Source organism: Platichthys flesus, chromosome 3 (assembly GCF_949316205.1).
Source record: "Platichthys flesus chromosome 3, fPlaFle2.1, whole genome shotgun sequence".
NCBI lineage: Eukaryota > Metazoa > Chordata > Actinopteri > Pleuronectiformes > Pleuronectidae > Platichthys > Platichthys flesus.
Window position 1 is genome coordinate 17355744 of NC_084947.1, and position 20376 is coordinate 17376119.

General features: G+C 41.3%; 1 protein-coding gene across 1 annotated transcript; it reads right to left on the reverse strand.

The window, feature by feature from the left end:
- Positions 1-992: 992 nt before the first annotated feature.
- On the reverse strand, positions 993-18678 carry inpp5l (inositol polyphosphate-5-phosphatase L). Its single transcript, XM_062382566.1, has 16 exons — positions 18551-18678; positions 14214-14255; positions 13739-13839; positions 12606-12693; positions 8281-8344; positions 7586-7689; positions 7282-7334; positions 5717-5836; positions 5172-5256; positions 4958-5053; positions 4800-4874; positions 4384-4457; positions 4191-4302; positions 3761-3829; positions 3617-3676; positions 993-2855 (listed from the first exon to the last, which is right to left on the reverse strand). Exons 1-15 carry the CDS (start codon positions 18608-18610, stop codon positions 3635-3637), a joined length of 1185 nt encoding a protein of 394 aa, XP_062238550.1. The 5' UTR covers positions 18611-18678; the 3' UTR covers positions 993-2855; positions 3617-3634.
- Positions 18679-20376: the final 1698 nt, after the last annotated feature.

Sequence of the window (20376 nt, forward strand, 5' to 3'; positions counted from 1 at the left end):
AAAAGCTGGAGAGAAGTACAAAGGTCAAAGGTCAACTACTGTGTGCTTTACCAGTATGGCGCGGCTTAATTGAAGACAATGACCCCAGCAGCCCGCTCGACATCACGCAACACAAAATCAATAGCGCCAGAGCAGCTCATTTACCATTAAAGCTCAGTGAGTTTAGCCTCCATCTGGACTGACATGATGGTGCCAGAGGAAGAGAGGAGAGGAATGCCGCCCAGCCAGTCACATTAAAGACAATAAAACAGGTTGGAATCTACCAGCAGATGCACTTTACACATGATCATGTCCTACACTACCATCTTGCCAGTAAATGTCTTTTTTTTACCTCCATATTGGAGTTTCGATGATGCAAATATTTAAAGGCCATCAGACATTATAAAATCTTTCATAAGGGAGCTGTGATTTTTTTAGGTTGTAATCAGTCTTTTGATTTGTCACTATAGAACATTTTCAGTCTCAAAAGCACGTCGTAAAAACACCAGCCCTCCGCTGCTGTGGAGGGCGGCTTGATTGCCTTGTCTGTTTTAGATGTGATTTCTCCTCTGCCACAAAATAAGCAAAACTCCATCCACAACTGGATTCAGAAAAAAACACAGCGCAAACGTACAGTAATAAACATGTTGTTTAATGCAGGTCGTTTATCCAGTTCTCATTGGTGCTTTTGCATGCTCCGAATCTAAACAGCAAGATGCTATGATAAAAGTATGACAGGATTTTTCTCATATCTCGGACACTGCAGTTGACGTCGGTTCCGATAGGATCTTCAGAAACTAGGGTGGAGGCGACTTTTTTATACAAGGAACTGAGAGAAGTTGCCAACTGGAACAAAGATTGAAATCAACTCTCTATTGCATAAAGCCTCAATTTATTTGTTCTGTTTGTTCCTTTAACCCAAAGCTGTCAATCATAATCCCCGGCAGTGTTACAACTGCATTCAGAGTAAAAGACGTTGCTGCTAAAAAGTAAATAAATAAGAACACAACATATTTGTGAGGGTAATATTTTATTTACAAAAGTAAGTATGTAGTGTTGGACCAGGGTTCATTTAAAAGGTAATACTGGCCTTAAAACCACCTCCACTCCCATGACTGGTCCATAAATGAACTGCTACATTTATTACTTAAATTCAATCTACACAAACTGACTTGGTTCACAGAGTCTGACCCTGCATGTTTTTATGTCAACGTTTCAATCGTGACTGACAGACCAAACCTAATATGATTATATCTGTGAATTTATGCATTAAAAAAAAAAAAAAAAAAATGATGTCTAAGAATCTATACGGAGTGCTGGTTTACCACTAAGACGTTTATGACAAAATAACTTTCACAAAACACTCAACAAAAATAAAAAACAGAATGAGCAACAAACCACAAACATGTTTTAAATTCCCTAAAGGCCAGATAAAGAAAACAATAAGCCACACATCACAAATACATTATGCTACAGCTCTGGTGCTAAATATATATATATATATATATATATATATATATATATATATATATATATATACTGTATATAAACAGGATTTGGGACTCGCACGTCCACACCTAATCTTCACATATGAGGCCTGTACAGTTCAATTCTTTTGGCAATGAAATATGGTCGATGCCAACCAGAGCAGAGAGAGAAGTCGTTTTCTGTGACAATGTGAAAAAAATATCCAACACTTTTTACAGTGAGAACAGTAAAAACAATGTGAGGACTGCTGAGATTGTAGCTGTGGAATAAAGCACTTTGTAGGAAAGTACAGTTGGTGCACAAAATGGACATCATTGTCAAATTAACAGGGTAAAAAGATTGTGGTTTAACGGTTAAAATGAACTAAACTGCTTTAGTTCATTGTCTCTCTGACTGGATAAGGTCACCAATGAAAACCTCTGACACTTTTCTTAGAAATTTTTCTAAAATACGTTTTATCGTATGATCAAAAATGTTATCAGGAGTTAAATCAACTGTGTTAGAAAAACATGTCATGTCAGAAATCCTCTCTGCGTTTTATCTAACAGGGGCATCTGAGTGAAGACAACATCAGTTAACATTCCTCTGTTGTTTTTCCGGCTGGTGTTGCAGTAAATAACTTCTCATTAAATACCTGAACTCACAATGATGACAAATACAAAATAAAAGCATACATCATGTGGTCAGTCGAGCTGATTATTTCTAATTGTTGGTCCCATGTTTTTTAGTTGTCATGATCACATTTTTTACGATTCACGATTATAGTAAATTACTCTGAATCTTAAAACACTGTATTATGATTGGCTGAATTTGACATCTAATTTACAACTTACCAGCCAGAGAGGATTTACTAAATTACTCTTATAACAGGATTAAGGGCAAAAGAACATGACTAAATTCGTGATATTAGCTGTGGGATATCTAGACACTGCCTGTTAAAAAAGGCATATTTAAAAAAATACAACTAAAATCACTCTACTCACACCTTTAGGAGTATTTAAATATATTACATGTACACATACATGTAAAGGGCCCGGTCCAGACTCACACATTCGAGTCTTCACATCAATTTTTGGTTCCCATTAAAAAAAGAAAACCTGCAGGAATTTTTCATCCTTAGTGTCACTTGGTTTGATGTTGGTGGATTTCTGAGAAGGAGAAAAATCTGAAAAACTGCTTCAGAAATTCACAGCAGCTGAGGATAGATCAGTGTTCCGAGTCGTTTAAGCTCTGGTGGACAGGATGTGACGGTGATGTGAGGGTGAAGTGTCCGAGGACACAGGGTGGACTGAATCGAGCCCTGTGGCCAGCTGACGGGTGGGTTTTAGTGGGTAACCATCATGCTGAACAGTCCTCCGGTACAGTGTGGAGGAGCTCGAGGATGGGACCTGCACAAACACACAGCCACACACAGCCACACACACCCAGGTATGAGAGTAGATATAAAGTCAAACTCAGTTTAACCAGTTTGAATGTGTAGGTCAGAGTGTCATAGCAGGTCACCGTGGGTGGAGACACCAGATCCTTCACTCAAGGAATATAAAACAAGTCTAACCTATTATTTAAAAGTAGTAAACAAGATAAACGCTAAATCGCAGCCATCCTTATCAGCCTGAGACATACCAAGTTGCTGCTTAACTGGACTGAACTTTGTCTTAAAGACTCTTCCCTGAAGCCTCTTCGTTGCATGTAACTCATCATTTTGCAGCTTAGTAAAGAGGGATCCTCATGAAAAAGCCGTCCATCCTTAAAACAAATAAAATTGAGCGGCAGCAAAACAAAATCATGGCCATAAAAATGCCAATAGGCTGTCCGGCACAATGTATGTCTCTCTCAGCCGAACGTCCAAATGGTAATTAATGAAAAGCGGCCCAGCGATGCACTTAGGACGGTGCCACAGTGACAGTGGAGAGGATTCAATAGACATATATCAGTGAAAGGTGCTGATCGCTCGGGCTCCAGCTACACTGGGCACAAAGGAGAGCTTGTGTCCCGCAGGCACTTCATCTTAGTTCATATCCTGAGTCCACTGGGCCAGCCGGGGTTATGGCTCTCAGGGGACAGGAGCAAGATTACTCTGATCGCTCTCCCACTCCGAGTCCTCCTTCTGGAACCATCACATAGACACTCAACACACACACACTCTTACCCTTGACAAGGATCCAAGTCAATGGTCGTTTGTCTTCAATGAAAAGAAGAGGAAAACGGGCTAAAGGAGAAACACAAAAACACAACAGAGTTACTCTGCGTGGCTGCTTTGTTCACCTCCAGCTCACACCTTCTCCTCTGTTACCTTATGGTCTCCCATACAGACGTTAGGACCCAGTGTGTTGTAAACAATGCCCCTCTCACCATCGTCTCTCTGAAAAGACACAATTAATTTCTGTGTCATTTGTATTAATAAAGCAAATTAAAAGAAAACACAGTTGTTGGGATCTGCACATGAGTCCAGGAACACAACCGTACAATGAAAACAACAATACTGTTCAAACTGGAGCCACTAGACAGAGACTAACTTGTTTTTGAGCCATAATGTCGAAGAGAGAATGAGAAAATGAATAGAGAACCTCCTAAATTCTGGATTTTCTGTAAATTTTTCTCTAACATCACGAAAAAGGGTGATTTCTAAAACAAATGTTACACTTTGTGGACATGATAATTGATGACATTCTGAGAGTTTGAGATTTCAGCTGTAAATACAACCACAGCAAGCACTGACTGACCCTGCAGATGAATTCCTGGGCAGTGTGTGACATGAGGATACGGTCGCACCAGGCCGGACAGCGAGTGGTCATGTACTGAGTGGGTTTAGTGTACTCTTCACTGTAGGGGTAGCTGAGGATGAGAGGATGAGAGTCATGAGGGGAATTCAAACAGAGTTGGAAGCTTTTATACGCAGTATGTTTCCAGTTTTACCTCGGTGGAAACTTGATGTCCTCTTCTCTAATAACATCCTGGAAGTCCGCGACTTCCTTGTCATATTTTAGAAGCTGAGGAACAAAAGGCGTCAATGATAATCGCTAAGGAAATCTCAACACGTAAAAAAAAAAAAAACACATCATGAGGTGAGTGGGTGCAGCTTCTGCCCAGGTGAAAAGCCAAATCGCCGCCTCAGTTATCAGTCTTGTTTACCTCCATGCTTTTGCATTTATCATGTGTCACTCACACTGCATTACTTCCGCCGATAGGATCTAATCTATATCTGTGAAGACATGCCAGATAGTTGCTACGCAGCGGGTTGAAATGTAGGTATGATACATCACAAGAGTTTCTGTGAGACCCGACAGAGGCGATGGGGTTTGTGTGGGTGAGAGTTGAGATGGTGCTCTCACCGACGGGACGTTGTCCTCCCTGAAATAGGCCTGGTGCAGGTAGGCAAACTGTTTCTCCTTGATTTGGAGCAACACCTGCGTGAGAGGCAAAGCCAAGGGAGTCGGAGGCAGCACTTCCAAATAAAAATGTCAGCTGTTTGTTTGACTGCTTCACTCACCTGGTGGTCATTGTCTTTTTCCTCCCAGGTGATCTTCTCCACTTCATTGCTGCTGTCCTTCTTCACTGTCTGAGCATCTGCCTTAGTGGACAGATGCTGCTCACAGACAACAAACACAAGGAAGGTGTGTGTTAAAATACCATAAAACACACATATTCTACACAAGCAAGGTTCAGTTGTTAAATCATAAATATATTACATATATATAATGTACCTGGACTAGACTGAGGGTGTCCAGACGGAAGTTAAAATCTCCAAACAGGAAGAAAGGCAGAGGAGAGTAACGGCTGTCTGATATCCTGGAAACATAACACACAGATTAAACCTTACAGCAGATCTGTCCAATGCGCTGTATCAATGCAGAAAATTTGTTTCATTTTATTTTCTAGTGTGCCTTCTATTGTGAACTGTGTATTGCTCTGTTCTGTAAAATAAAAAGGGTGGTACATGTGGATGATGTGCACAGATGGCTGTTTACATATGAAACATATAAATTAGTCAGTTACCTGGAGAAAGCCTGCGAGAGAGAAAAAGCTTGTTATCGTGTATAGATGTAATAGTTCTGTATGTGACATCTTCTTTATTCCTCATGTTTGTTCATGTAATACCGCAAGAAGATGAATGTGTTGGTAAATTAGCTGTGTAATAATCCCAATAAGGGATGGGCCAGCTGCTTTGACACGACACAGAAATAAAAATATATGTCTGTACGTATATGAGCGTTTTACAGTCATGTTTATACACAGCTGCAGGGCCGACCTGTTGATGACGTATCTCAGAGCGTTTTTGCGGTTGGCTGAGTAAATGGAAGGACTGGATTCACAGGCAGTGAGGTTGGAGGCATCATGGAACAGGTGGACGTTGACCAGGTCCAAACCTCTGTGAAGCAAACACACACACAATAAGGTGATATGAGGCAGGTGGAGGAAGACAAACCAGAATATGTGTGCGCCAACACAGGTGTCACTACAACGCTTGCTTATCAGCAAGTGCACTCGTGTTAAATCCGAGTCCACAAACAATCACATTTGTCTTTTGTGTCGAGCATTCACTCCTTTTCTTCAGCTGTCGCTGGGAGACAATTAATGTGCCGGGGACAAAGGGGCAGTGTTGACTCACGACGTGATGCAGTGGCACATGGATTGTGGTCTCCTTTTGTTTTTACCCCCATGTAACACCACGGCCGAGCAAACAGTGACTACACTACTCAGCAGCAGCACTCTGTGTTTCATTCATTTTCATTCAGTGACAGAAACATACGTTCTCTGCTTCTTAATAGTAAATAAAAATACCAAGTAGCACCAGAGCAACATATTATATTTGCTACATATACTGTATAGGTTAAATAGCTGGCAACTTGAAAGTTTAGTTCCTAAACTAAAGGAATAATTCCAGTTATAGTAAAACACTGGGGAGGGGACAACACAGATTATACTAATAACTTGGGTGATGAGACAACAAGAGGTCTGAGTTTGATTGGAGTAATTTTCCTAAACGTGGAGAGAGCTCAAACAACAAATGAGGCCAAGCTAGGATTTGTACCTCGCTGATTTTTATTGTATGCATCGAAAGCCGAAATGTCAGATCAGATGTTTATTAATTAAAATTTTGTGAATTACACATTATTTTATTCACGGAAAGTTAAACCTGCATTTGTTGATTTTATTTGCCTCCATGGTTTCCCCTACATACACATCCAGAATACACCTGGCTATACATCCACGATTCCCTCTGTTTTGGCTCTGTTTTGGTCTCCACCAAGTGCTGAAGGAAATATCTGTGTACTAAGTGTTGTATAAGGAGTTTATCAGCACTTCTCCACTAAACAGCTGCATCTGAAAACTAATCGGATCATTTAAGAGAACAAAACAGTAAATGTGGGTGATAAATCTTTATGGGTTTGTCACAATAAGTATTTTAGTTTTCTCACAAAAGTAGGCATGCAACCCATTTTAATGTAGAAGTTTTGATTGCTTCTTTAAATAAAAAATTCTTAATGTCTTTATGTAAGATTTGTTTTTCAAACTTAAGGTTACTTTGGAGTGAGATTGGTGTTAGAGCTGGACATTAAAAGCAAAAAAAACTTGTCCTACATTTATGAAATGTTACGTCTTTGTGTTGTTGATCAATGATCCAACACAGATGTAATCAGTGGCTTTCCGGTTTGTTGAGAATCTTTTAGGTCACAGAAGAGCCAGTTTCATTATGAGTCATCAGACAAGCTTTCCAATAAATGCAGGAGTCCACAAAGAACGAAAACTGAAAGCGGTTTGAGTGCGACCTTGACTGTGTTATGAAAGGTGAGGTCTGTGCACGGTACATACTGGTTGTGGATGATCCAGCGGGTCCTCATGAAGCCCTTTCTGGACCACTTGAACTGCAAAAGAGACAGATTAGAGTGAGTGAGTAAACAGCAGAGCTCCAAATGTTTGAGGGGCCAAACTGATCATTATTGATTCTCCAACATAATTTGTCTCATCTCCCTGTCAGAGCAGGCAGACGGCCCCCCCCAGCCCCAGTAGACTCATTTGTCCCAACAACGTCTCCCTGCAGCCCACACGTACCCCTCCCTACACCTGCACACGGATGCAGCCATACACAGATGCACACTCATGCGTGCAAACTCACATCAGGCCAGAAATTCTTTGGGAATTTTTCTTTCTCCACTGTGGCGACCCCGTCCAGGGAGCCCACGTACTTGCTCTGCCCTGACACCGGTTTAAAATCCTTAACTGCACGGAGAGGGAGAGAGATGAGGGGAGAGAAGCGTGACATGTAAAAGAGTGAGAAAACATGCAAACAGCAATCAATAAACTGGTGTTAACCTCATCAGAGCGGCATACGTGATGAGAGAATCTATAAGCGAGGCCATTAGACTGCGTTTGGCGAGGCACAATCGGTTTGGGGCCACGCGGCCAGTGGCAGCTCCGGGATGTTTATGGTTCTTCCATAAGCTTTTCTGAGGAGCTTTTTCACACCTAACGTGACTGGACTATGCAGCAGGAAAATAACAGCTCCACTTTGAATTCAGGTTCTTTGCAAATACATGGTCAGGTGGGTCGGCCATCAAAGTGTAGTTACGCACCAAAAGCTGTTTTGCTCTTCCTGGTTTAGAAAAATGACCTGAATCTTGTCAATCATGTACAACATTGAAATTATGAGCATTGATGTAACATTACCGAAACAGCACATGATAAAAGGGGAGTGGTTTACATTGAGCTAATACTACTTCCTTTGTTTTTACAAAGAAAAAAGGGACAGCATTCCGTCATCAGTTAATTAATAATAAAAAAAAATCACAATCAATTGTCAATCATTTTTACCATTAAAGTCATATTGATAGATGTCTTTCAGCGTCTTGTGGATGAAGTACATGCTGCCCAGAGCCTGCGGAGAGACAGAAATAAAGAGTGTTCAAATTGTACAATATCCGATAAATGCAGCTGGGAGCAACACAAGTTATCGTATGCAAGATCGGTTTCTGTTAAATCACCTAGGAACTGAAGCGTCTAAAAAAAGTGGAGACAAATCCCACTCAAGTGGAACATAACTCGTGTTATTTTTGTCAACACCTTTACTTTAAGACAGCTGCTGCAAGGATAAGCAAGAAAATGACCAAAAGCTCAATTTGGATGTTAAGTCCAGAAAGAGTAAACTTACAAATTTAAATATTTTCAGTAACATCAGAATTATGTTTATCACATCTACTAATTCTAGAAAAATATCTGTCTGTCTGTGGCTCACATATCTCGAGAACCACTCATCCTGTCGGCTTCACACTCTGCACGTGTGTTGTTAAGGCCCAAGTACGTGCAGTGATGAATTTTGTGCAATTTCGATGTGTGATACCCTCAATACTAATAACTTTAAATAGGTGACTTCATAGAGCATGACACCAGTAACAACAATTGATCCTCAGGTTCCTGGTTCTGCGTACTGAGTCGAGCTTCACAGAACTTTGAATAAACAGGTGAACAGCTCTTTGTGCAGCAGCCGTGGATTCAGTGCTCCGTGGACTGAGTCTGTCAGTCGGTCTCAATTACTGTAGGTCACTCGGTTTCAGAGAGAGATGCAACCAGCATCTGACTGAACTAGTATTTTAAATATAGGAAATCTATGTAGGGCCTAAACATGTGAACTACATATATTTTCATTGGAATATTTAACAGTTTTTAAAAGATAAAAGTTGCAATTTGAAATGTTGTCGGTAACAACATAATTCATTATTTCTTAAATGTCCTAAACATGTCCTTTTTCAAATTGCAACTTTAAAACTTCATAAAAACATTATATATTTTCAGCATTTTGAAATTCAGGAATAGCTTTCAGAGGTTTTTCTCTGCAGTGATTAACAATGAAACCAAAAGTAAGATGTCATAAACAGGAGTAATCATCTCAGCTGCTGCGATGATGGATTTAATCGTTTTATTCCCCCATCATGTGAGTTGAATTGTGAGCCTTGTATTGAACGATACAGTACGACACAGTTTATCGTAACTCTCCCAAAGACACATGAAACTTTAAAAAGAATTTAGCCGCACAGAGCCGACGCGTGGCTGCACAACACATCCACATGCTATCCCTCAGACACACACTTCAGCGCCCAATCATCCCTGACGTGGTGCTGACAATCTTTAATGTACTAACTGCCTGCTCCACTGATCTGATTAATCATGCCCCGCGAGATCAATAGAGGCAGAAAATTAAAACAATTTAAAAGGTATTAAGCAGTAGGCCTGCTGTCTGCCAGTGCTGCCGGTGTGACTGGTGGAGTGTGTGTGTGTGTGGGGGGGGGACAAAGAAAGTCAGGGCTTGGAGGGCTCAGGGCGTGACGAGCCATAGTGCGCCCCCCCCCCCCCTTCCCCATCCAGCCAGAGCATGAGAGATCTCTCCCTGAAGAGATCATTTATCTTCAGTGCCAAAGTCCTTCTCATTTAATAAAATGGAAGAGTCTCCATTGTCGGCTCGAGTGAGCGGCAATTAGTGACCAACTTGTCCAAACTGAGGGAGCGAGGTTAGAGCAAGGCCAGACAGCTCTTCTTCAGGTACAAGCCCGAAAGTTTTCTTTTGCTTTTAACTAAACTCAATCAAACAGATATATTTCTGAGGAGCAGGTCTAGAAAAAGTTAAAATTTTATTTTTGCTTGAAAAAAAAAAGTTTATTATTCTTGTGGGGAAATCAAGGATGATAGAGATAATTAGTTATCTTAAAAACAACTAAGTGTGGCCTTGTTAATGTTGGTTCAGTGACAACACAGACCGCTCAAACCGTGCAGCAAAGCACACACACAAACACAGATACACATTCTCCTCCACATACTCTGCCAAACACCTATCTTCATCAATCAGGTTTGTGCACAGTTTAATAAAAAAATATTGACTTACAAGTGATTTTTTATCAAAACACCATTTGTACTGGGAATGCATGCAAGTCAGCCCCCTCCACTCCGGCAGCCCTGAGAGGAGAACCCCCCAAACTCTCTCTTGGCCACATAACTGATGATCTGCAGCCAGGGGGAAACAAATTGAAAATCAATGCGGGTGGCACCGACGAAATGAGAATGAGGCATTAGGAGCGGCGTTGGAGGGGGGGGGGGGGGGCTGAACCCTCTCAGGGCAAAGAGTGGAGGGTGCGAACACTCGGAGCGAAGGGGAAACTTAGTCCCAGCTGTCTTCCACCCCCCCTCGCACACTTTATTTATCGTGCACAAATAGGCTGGGATCAATAGTTTTAATCTGGAGTTAAATGTATTGAGTTTGGCCGGGCCTGCCCCCCCCCCCACACACACACACACCTTGCCATTGACTTCCCCCTTTTTTACTTCCCACACCTACAGTCTACAGATGCTGCCATTGACCCCTACTGTCACACATGCAGTGTGAGGGTATCACCTGGGAGGAGTGAGGGTTAATAGTTTAAGAAGTACGCAGCCACTTTTGGTGTTGCACCCCCAAACCAGGGCACAAACTAACACTGGCCCTGTTCACACCCGGTATTAACATCTGTCCTGAGAGATCCGATCATAAGGGGTCAGCGTTACGTCTGTCTGTTCACTTCTTGAATACAAATGCATCCTGAATGTGTCTCCTGTGCCTGCGTGTGATTGGATCTCAGTCTCTCACTGCTCTGTATGCAAATAATCACTTGCGTCATTTCTGTTGACGAAGACCAAATTGTGTTTTTACCCAGTTTTAGAGTTTACAGATGTGTCCGATGACAATGTGTGTGTGAGTGAGAGAGAGAGAGACACAGATAATGAAAGAGAGTGATTAGAGCCAGAAGGGGCTGAATGAATGACTGTAAGCAGACATATTTTACCAATACAAGAAAAAGTATCGATCATGATGTGGTAATCAGTGTTGACAATGGGGCGGTGGCCACAAACAAATCAATGAATTGTCACTAAAAAGCGCAAAAAAAACATCCAAACAGGAACGAATCAGAGGACGTCCGCTGAGTAGTTGGTTCTCATTTGTCGCCCAGGTCACATTTGTGTGTACACAGCAAAAAGAATGTGGCCAGAAAGTGGATCCCAGGACGCATGGGGGTGCGGCCACACATAAAATTAACACTGACTACTTGTGATCGCATCCCTTTAAGATGGGTGTTAAAACCACATCTGAACGGAATCACTGAAAACGCATTGGGCGCAATAACACAACAAATTCAAAAATACAATAGATGATGAAAACACCCTCATGCTGTGTGAGTCACTATTCTAATCAGGACAGATGTGGGGCATCGAGGTCGACATCATGACCCGGGCGACATCCCAGCAGTTGTTATGACCAGTTGACTTCAGCTATGCAGACAGTCTCTGGGTGCAACGATACACGATGATAAAGAGATGTGAGGTAATGGCATGACTTAACAAACCTGTCTTTAAAATATCTCCTGCTGGTGCCAGGTCTGTGCCAACATTGTGTTACTTCCACAACTCGGTTTGCCATTTTATATCTGAGATCTATGAGCGTTACATAAGGTTTGTTCGCATACCTGTGAGTAATGTCCCAAACGCAGAAACACAACTCAGAGGAAAACAGATTCTTGTTAGGAGGAAATCGGCGCACCTACAACAGAATGTACTGAGAACATTATGTTTTGTTTTTCAATAACAAAAAAGTCTTCATCACAAAAAGCTAACTTTCAATGAGACAAATTCCCACATTGTCCATTTTGTTTAATCAAAAAAAGAATTGCTGATCAATTATTGACTTTGATACAGCCAAAATGACTTTGTGGTCAGATTAGCAATATTTAATGAGCACATTGTTTCACTCCAGATCTTTTATTTAATTGGATTAAATGTCTTCATCACATCTCAGCCTCTATGTAGCAGCCAGATGATGTCACCTCCATTATAAGAAAGCTATTTTTGGCCTCTATTTTCCAAAGTAAATACAAACCTTTAAATGTGTTAAATACACACAGATAATCTTTGTCAACATTCTCTGATATGGACAGTTTTGCAAGATAAAACGAGTGCTACACACAGAAAAGCACTATTTATGATGCTCCACTCTACAACCAGCTCCTTGTCGTAGCAGATCCAAGCAGTAGCTCCAACGGCCACTGAGCACTAACATGGAGGAGGACTCCATCTAGTGGGTGCAGGTGTGAACTACTGGGACTTGTCTGAGGACTTACTGTAAAGCCGTCCTCTGCTTGGAACTTGTTGTCCACATAGATGCACACCCTGTTGTAGTCTTTCATTTCCTGATGGGACTCAATGCTCCTGGAAACAAGACAACACAACAGATCAGTCAGGAGGCGACAACACAAACTAAAAAGCTTGTTCCTGTGCAGGAGGAGAAGAGATTAGACAATTAATTTGAAACAATTATTAGGATTATTTTATAATCTTACAGCATTTTTAATATAAAAAAGCCAAGGCTTCACTTGTTTTAGATTTTCTAAATGTGTCTTTTTGGGTTTATTATTATTTAATTCTTTCTGAAGTTTTTTAAACTGAACTCGTAGAATGTGTACACCACTGCTGAAGCCAAGCATCATCTTAACAATATGTAACCTTTGCCACTAGGGGTCTCTCAGTCAAAAGATAAAACGTCCCATTACCTTAAGTAAAAGTTTTGATTTCTCTGGGTATGAACATTGTTGACAATATTTCAGATAATGTAAACACAACAAGTCAACAAAATAAATAGCGTAGGTATAGTTATTTTTAGACATTCTAATGAATTGTTATATTATATTACATTCGCTCAAACGGCCCCAAATTTCACATACAAAAAGATCAGTCTTCTAAATATACTGGATTTTTCATTAAGGTCTCTAAATTATACTTTGAGATTAACATTAAAAAAAAGGACAAAACGGCCCTCACAGTCTTCAAAGGACGTGACAATGAAAAAGTCAAAAAGGGTTCTTCCTTGGACCACAATCCACCAAATTTCAATGAAATTCAGTTCAGTAGTTTTTACGTAATCCTGTTAACAAACAGAAAATCAGCAATGAAAACGTGTCCTCGGTTACGTATGGTCAAGGTAACAAAGTCGGTCAGTAGAGAAAAATCCAACAAATTATTAAAAGTCGAAATTCTGCTAGTTAGCAGAATTCTGCTAGTTAGCAGAATTTCACTAAAAACTACTGGTCGGATAACCATGATTCCAAATTGGTGGAAGGATGTGATATGGGACACATGAAAACACATCAAATTTCAGTGTGGCTCAAGATCTGGGAGGAGATCCAGAAAGATATTTACATTTTCTTTAACATTGTGAGATGGGGCGAGGGTCATGAATTCTGCACAAGAATCCTACCTGAAGAAGTCTTCTGCATGGCCCATGTTCACCATGTAGTCCTTCCCCCCCACCTCCTGGAAGTGCAGGGCGATGAACTGAGGCTTGTAGCTGTGGACAGTCTGTAACAAAGCAGGCGCCCCTCAGTGTACACATCTGACATTACAGAGTAACGAGGAGTGAAGAGGGTCAACGCTGTGTGTTACAGGAGGAAGTTAACCATCCATTAGAGGTCATGTGGACTTTTTATCTTATTGAGCTTCTGTGCTGGGCCCAGTGGGGCTTTGTTCTCACTTATCAGCACAGTATCTGTTTTCCAGAGGCACAGGCAACCGGTGTGTATGATGATGATGATGCAGATGATGATGTGCGACAAATGTGTTGTTGCCTGAACTGGACCAGAATAAGAGCAAAAATCTAAGAGTAACATATGGCAAGAGTGCAAATGTTTGAATCTATAAATTATTGATCCAAAACCTTAGAGGCCAAAACTTACCTTGTACAGCTCTAGTAACCATTCACTTTGAATTTCACCCAACTGTAAAAGGACAGAGAAAACAAATCATCAAAAGCTTGCACTCAACCTGTAGGAGACCAAATCAAATACTGATCCATATTAATTCATGTTCTTGCCACAGTGGCATCAGTCAACAAAACATTAACAAATCATTTCCGTAGTGAAAATATAATTAATAATGGCAAACAGGTAGCTAATACCACATCAGATATGGCGCAAGATTATAATTCCGAGTCAAAAACAAACCTGAATATCTAACAAGTAATAACATTTTTGAATAAATAATTGAAAATTAAAAATGAAAGCGAAATATAAAGTTTTAACCTTTTCTTTAACCTCAAATCAGGAGACTAAAGAAAAAGTTACATTAAATGTATTTATAGAACAAGGAAGCACCAGCCAATACAATATTAAATCTCCATATACTTTACACAGACTCTATCATCTTGATCAGCCCCTGGTGGCTGGCTGCAGTAACGGCCATATCCCCACAATGAGCGTATTGGCAAAATCAAAATGTCAAGAAAAAAGTTTAAATGTTGTGTAAGTAAAGAGAAGATATTTTTGATACAATTTGGCATATCAAGAATGAAGTCAAAATTTCAGAAATAACCTTGATATAAAGATTCAAATTGAATGTTAAGAATGTATAAAACTAACTCACTTCAAAAATCGTGAGCACACATATGACTGAGTATTCAGTACTCTCTTTCAGCACATAAACAGACACTTGAGATTAGTAACTGGCCTCTGAAGAAACGGCACAAACAACTGCCTGGTCGATTTTCAAAATACCACAAAAAAAATAAAACGACCTATGATTTAGTTTGACTTTATTCTGTACATTTCAACTTAAGTCTCAACATATCCACTTTATTCTCAAGATGCAAAATACAAATATAAGTCTTACTCCATTGTTTTTGTCTCATGCTATGACACATTTGTAACAGCTTGAAGGTTTGAAGTCTATTCACAATTTATAGAAAATCCTGTCAAATGGAAAACAAGACAGGATTAATTAATCTCAGACAGGAAATAGTATGAGCAGGGTTAAAACAAACAACAAGGATCGTCTGGAAATATTATATCCTGTTCGTTGCACCGGCTGAATGTTCCAGGAAGTGTAGCTGCACCTGCTTTAATCTGGCCATGGTCCCCACACCATAGGATCAGTGTTGAGGGTGTGTTTAATGTTGCAGAGCCATTTCGCAGTGGGGCATACCATAAAACATATATGAGAAAAGCAGCCGGCAGTTAAACTTTACACACAGAAACGTGTCAAACCAGGCTGAAGGCTTATTAGCATATCCCTCTCTGTGAGGAGAAACAAGGAGACTCCCACAGACACCGTAGACATCAAAAGATGCACAGACCAAAAGTTGGATATTTGTTAAAGCAACACTATGTCACTTGTCCTAAGCGGCGCCCTCTGCAGCCACACGTGGTGATTTATTCTGTCGGGCTCCATGTACGGGTGATGGTACCCTGCTACAGTAACAAATACACCAAACTCTTGATTTTTCAATAACCTCAAAGTCTTTTTTACGGATCTCCGTAAAAACTTGAACTTGTTGGGTCTGAATGTGGCAGTTGAAGCTGCGACTATCAGAAAGTCACAAACCTCCCACAGGAGATCACTCACCAAACTAACATAGAGAGAAAGAAAAGGCGTTCGGGGTGAGGGTGAGAACTCAATGGCACCGTTCCCCTAATTCCAACTTAGTGTTACATAAAACGACTTCTTCTTAGTAGCAGGGTGTTGCACCTAAAAATATGTTATTAAGTGGAGACATTGGCAAGTCAGTGCAGTGATGGACAGGCGAACTCTACTGGGTGCATTTCATCTTTTGCCCAATATCATCTGGGACTGTTTCAAGCCGTCTTTTTGTTTTGTTCTTATGGTGAATAAGTTTATTACATTTCTGATTCTCATACCAAAGAATCCTCCTCAACTCTAAAACTGGGTTTTCTACAGTGACAGGCAGTTAATCAATCAACAACTGTCCTGTCAACTATACATTTTCACGTTGTTTTTCACGCACCTACCTCACTCTTCTGCGATGCCAGGTGCGTGCATCCCGCCAGAGAAAGGGCTTTGCATAGTGTATTTGCATGGTAGTGCAGCGTGGGTGACTCTGGCTTATAGCCACTGTGACGTGAGGGACTCCTATTTCAATTATTTGTCCATGAACACAAACGCAGGACAACAGCGTGCATATGTAATATCTATCCAGCCTGTTGAACTATTGATCATATACAGAATTAGCTAAAATGTCTTTTACAATGAAATGTTCCCATAACAACGGTGAATATTTGTCTAATCATTTGTAAAATTGAAGGCAAAGATTGTATAAGAAAACACCCAAGTCTTTACATGGCCATTACACAAGCTGGAGGAGGCTGCGGTGCTGTGCCATAGAAATGTGGAACAGAGCAGCCAGAAGAGTTGAGCGTCTCGCTGGCTGAGCTGCTTGGCTGCTCCTCCACCGGGCAGCAATAGGATTTATCCTGCAAGGTGCTTAAGGACTGGCTCTTATCCCGAAGTTTGAGTGAACGTTTAGGAGCGTTTGTTTATAGAAATAGGGGGGCCTAAGTGAGTAGAAAAAGGCTCAACTCCCCTGGGGAAGATACTCATCTGTTTACATATTTCCCACAATGGGATCAAACATGTTTTCATTGGAGCCAGATCGGGCAACCGGAAACATGGTCCGGAGCCAAATTTCCATGAGCGCAAGAGCCCCTCCTCCCGCCTCGGTCTAAAAGTTTCATCAAGCCAGTCAAGGCCAAAATACAAACCACTGGATACTTAGCCAAGCGTTTAGAATACAGCCAGATCTCCTTAGTCCCTTTTTTTGTTTAACTCAGACTTGGCTATAAACTAGAAAGCATGTAACATATATATATATATATATATAATATATTGACACCAGTGAGGCTGTAAACGCAGTGAAGCATGATAAGGATAAGTGATGTTAAGTGAAGTATGTAACTGATGGGAAGAGACAGAACGTGAGAGGTGATGAGGATACAGGAGGGTCACATCTGGAGAGGGTCCACACTGAGGATCAGCTTATACAAATACTGGATGATGTGAGGGACCATTGATACAGTGTGAGAATTTAAAACGTATGCAGAACTGACATGACGTGAACTGAGCCAAGACGTCTGGGTAGCGGTCGATGTTTGAGACCTGGCCGATTCTGTGACTTTTAAAACCTTTATTTAACCAGGCAGCCTCTTTCATGTTAAAACAATTTTAGTAGGCAGCACCAAAACATTTCGATGCATTTTTAACACATATTTTACTTTATATTAAATCCTGCCTGCTGCACCACCTCTCATCGCTCCGGAGATTTCAATGTTGTTGTGAACCCGCCTGTATCTCCTGTTGTGTATTGCATATGTGAAAGACAAACGCCAGAGAAAGTCCAGACACAATTGTTTGCGCGTTCTCTGGAGTTAATATCTCAAAACGGCTTGATTTGAATAGAAGACCAGATAATGATATGAACTAGATTACTATGGTTTTTCTGTTAATACAAACTGCGGTAAATTACATACAGCAAACATTTTACAGGATACAAGTGGTATCCTATCATATACTGTTGCCAGGTGTTTACAGCAAAGTATACCGAAGGTTCTTTTCGGTGTATGTTTAGGTACCAACAGCAATTTTATAATACTTTGTTGGTTATTGTTGCTTTATTGGTTTTTACTGTAAATCATACAAAAGGTGTTTTACAGTATATGAATACGTACCAAGATTTCATTGGCAACATTTTTGTCATATGTTTACTGTATATTCTACAGTAGTTTTTACGGTGTATGATTCACGCCTACTTCACATTATGAGTGTTGTTAAATGTGACCTCTCAAGGTCACGGTGTTCTCTCTCTGAGGATTTATATGTTTGTATCGCTGTTTTTTGAATTTTGGTGGTTTCTTCTCACTCTTGTTTAGGGCTAAGGACAGAGGATGTTTGCACCGTGTTAAGCTCTACGAGACCAAATATGATCTGTTAATATGGCCTATACTAATTTGATTGATTGATTGATTGATTGATTGATTGATGGGTCCTTGGACTGCGCATCTTCGCCCTCGGAACTTTGTTAATGAACGGCAGCGGATGAATACTACAGAGCACATGGAACTGACAGCTGACAGTGAAACTCCGCTGTGAGCCACAACCGGAGTTAGAACGACGCGAGTTTCTAAGAGTGTGAGCGGAGCCCGGCCCGTGTGAGCCTATCAGCGCTAAGTCTAATCCCCTGGCAGCGCCGCGGTCTGGTGTAGTTTTAATGTCGCGGACTACTTACATTGTCGAAGAGCGAGCCCACGTTAGCGGTGACGAGCAGCACATCGGTGAACGTGTCCATGTTGGAGGAGCTGATCCACCTCCGCGAGTCCGGGGGGGGGGGGGGCGAGACTCCGCAGCAGTCGGCGGGGAGAGGAGCGCGTCCAGGCCCGAGGCAGCAGTGGCTCCTGCCCGGGAGTTTAACCAGGGTTCACCCGAGTGAGAGAGAGGTAGAGAGGTAGAGAGGCGGGAGGAATCCGGTGTGGAGGGTTCAGACTCACACCAGCACCGCACTGCTCACTCTCCTGCCGCTTCCTGATGGCTGCTGTTGCTGCTGCTGCTGCTCTTCATCACACACCGGAGTCATGTCCATCGTCGAGTTGCTCTACCAGGCTTCATGGATTTCCCCCTCCTCCCCCTCCGCTCCTCCTGGTTAATTGGACTAGTGGCTTCTTAGCAGACTTAGAGTGGACGGTGCATCTGCTGCCTCCTGCACAAACCACCGCTCACACAACTACTACTGCTGCGAGGTGAGCTGCTCCGCCCACGAGTCTGTGCCACTCTTCCTCATGTTCAGTCACAACCTTGTTTCACGTGAATAAAATGTAACCTGGTGGACATCCGCCAGCCAGCCAGCCAGCCAGCCCCCCCCGACCCAAAAAATAAATCTGCAAAACTCCATGATCACCTGAAGAGAAGAGCACCTGTCCAATTTATTCTCCACTTTATATGCCTTAAAGGCAGTGGCGGATCTAAGCTTTTTCTAAGTCAGGGGCCATAAAGGGGCCTCAATTTACACAGAGGGGTTGATCATATGTTCAACATCCATCCACAATTTCTGATTCAGTAAGGTTTAAAGGTTGTATGTGTGTAAGATTTAGGTGAAAAGGGATTGTTCGGCAGAAAAACAAAATAATTGTGATGCTTTCACTAGTTTGTAATCTACTAAATTGTTCAAGTTATTTTCTTTACCCTAGAATGAGCCCTTTATATTTAAATACATAATATTTATGACAACTGACGGCTACCACAGGTTCTCAATGATGTTTGGAAGGGACAGTGAGGTGAGGGGTATTCTGTTGCAATATGCAACTTCACCATTAGATGTCACTAAATTCTACAGGCTGAAACTTGTCATTCCTTGTTAACCGTTAGCTCTACAGCTTCAAGCAAAGCCACAATTGAATACAGTTTGAAAAGTGTTCCCTGTTCAAGCATTGGTGTACTTAAAAAAAACATAAGTCTTAAGAAATTGTCATATTTATTGATAGTATTTTTCGTAGTTCATTAAAAGAAAAGATGACATAAAAGGGGCACTTCAGGGGCCAATCAGATTGCAGCTGGGTGCAGCGACCCCCTGGCACCACCCTTGGATCAATTCCTGCTAAAAGGTTATACGTTGTTGGTTGAGGTCTTATTTCAACTATTAAAAAGGCACCGAGTAGAGGACATAACCCCAGCAAGGCCCTGCCACACCCTTATGACATTCCATATAAACTCCATAGATCTGGATCTGCACTTAAATTAAATGGGTTCCTCCCCGACCCATACCACATCCGTCCAATTTCGTGGAAATCCTTCCATTAGTTTGTGTGTAATCTGGCTCACAAACAAATATCACCTCCTTGTTAGGAGATAAAAATGCGCAGCCCCATGTCCTGCTATGGTGTAAAGTCCTGCAACAGCAGAAAAAGGTCACATCAGTTTGGACGAGTGCAAACAAAAAACATTGTTTTGGTTTACATGACTGTACTGTTTTGTAATTTTCTCCAGAAAATCCTGCTTCCTCTTACAGCTTCCAGTCAACACTCAGTAAAGTAACCACAGTGTTTTACAACACAGCTAAAG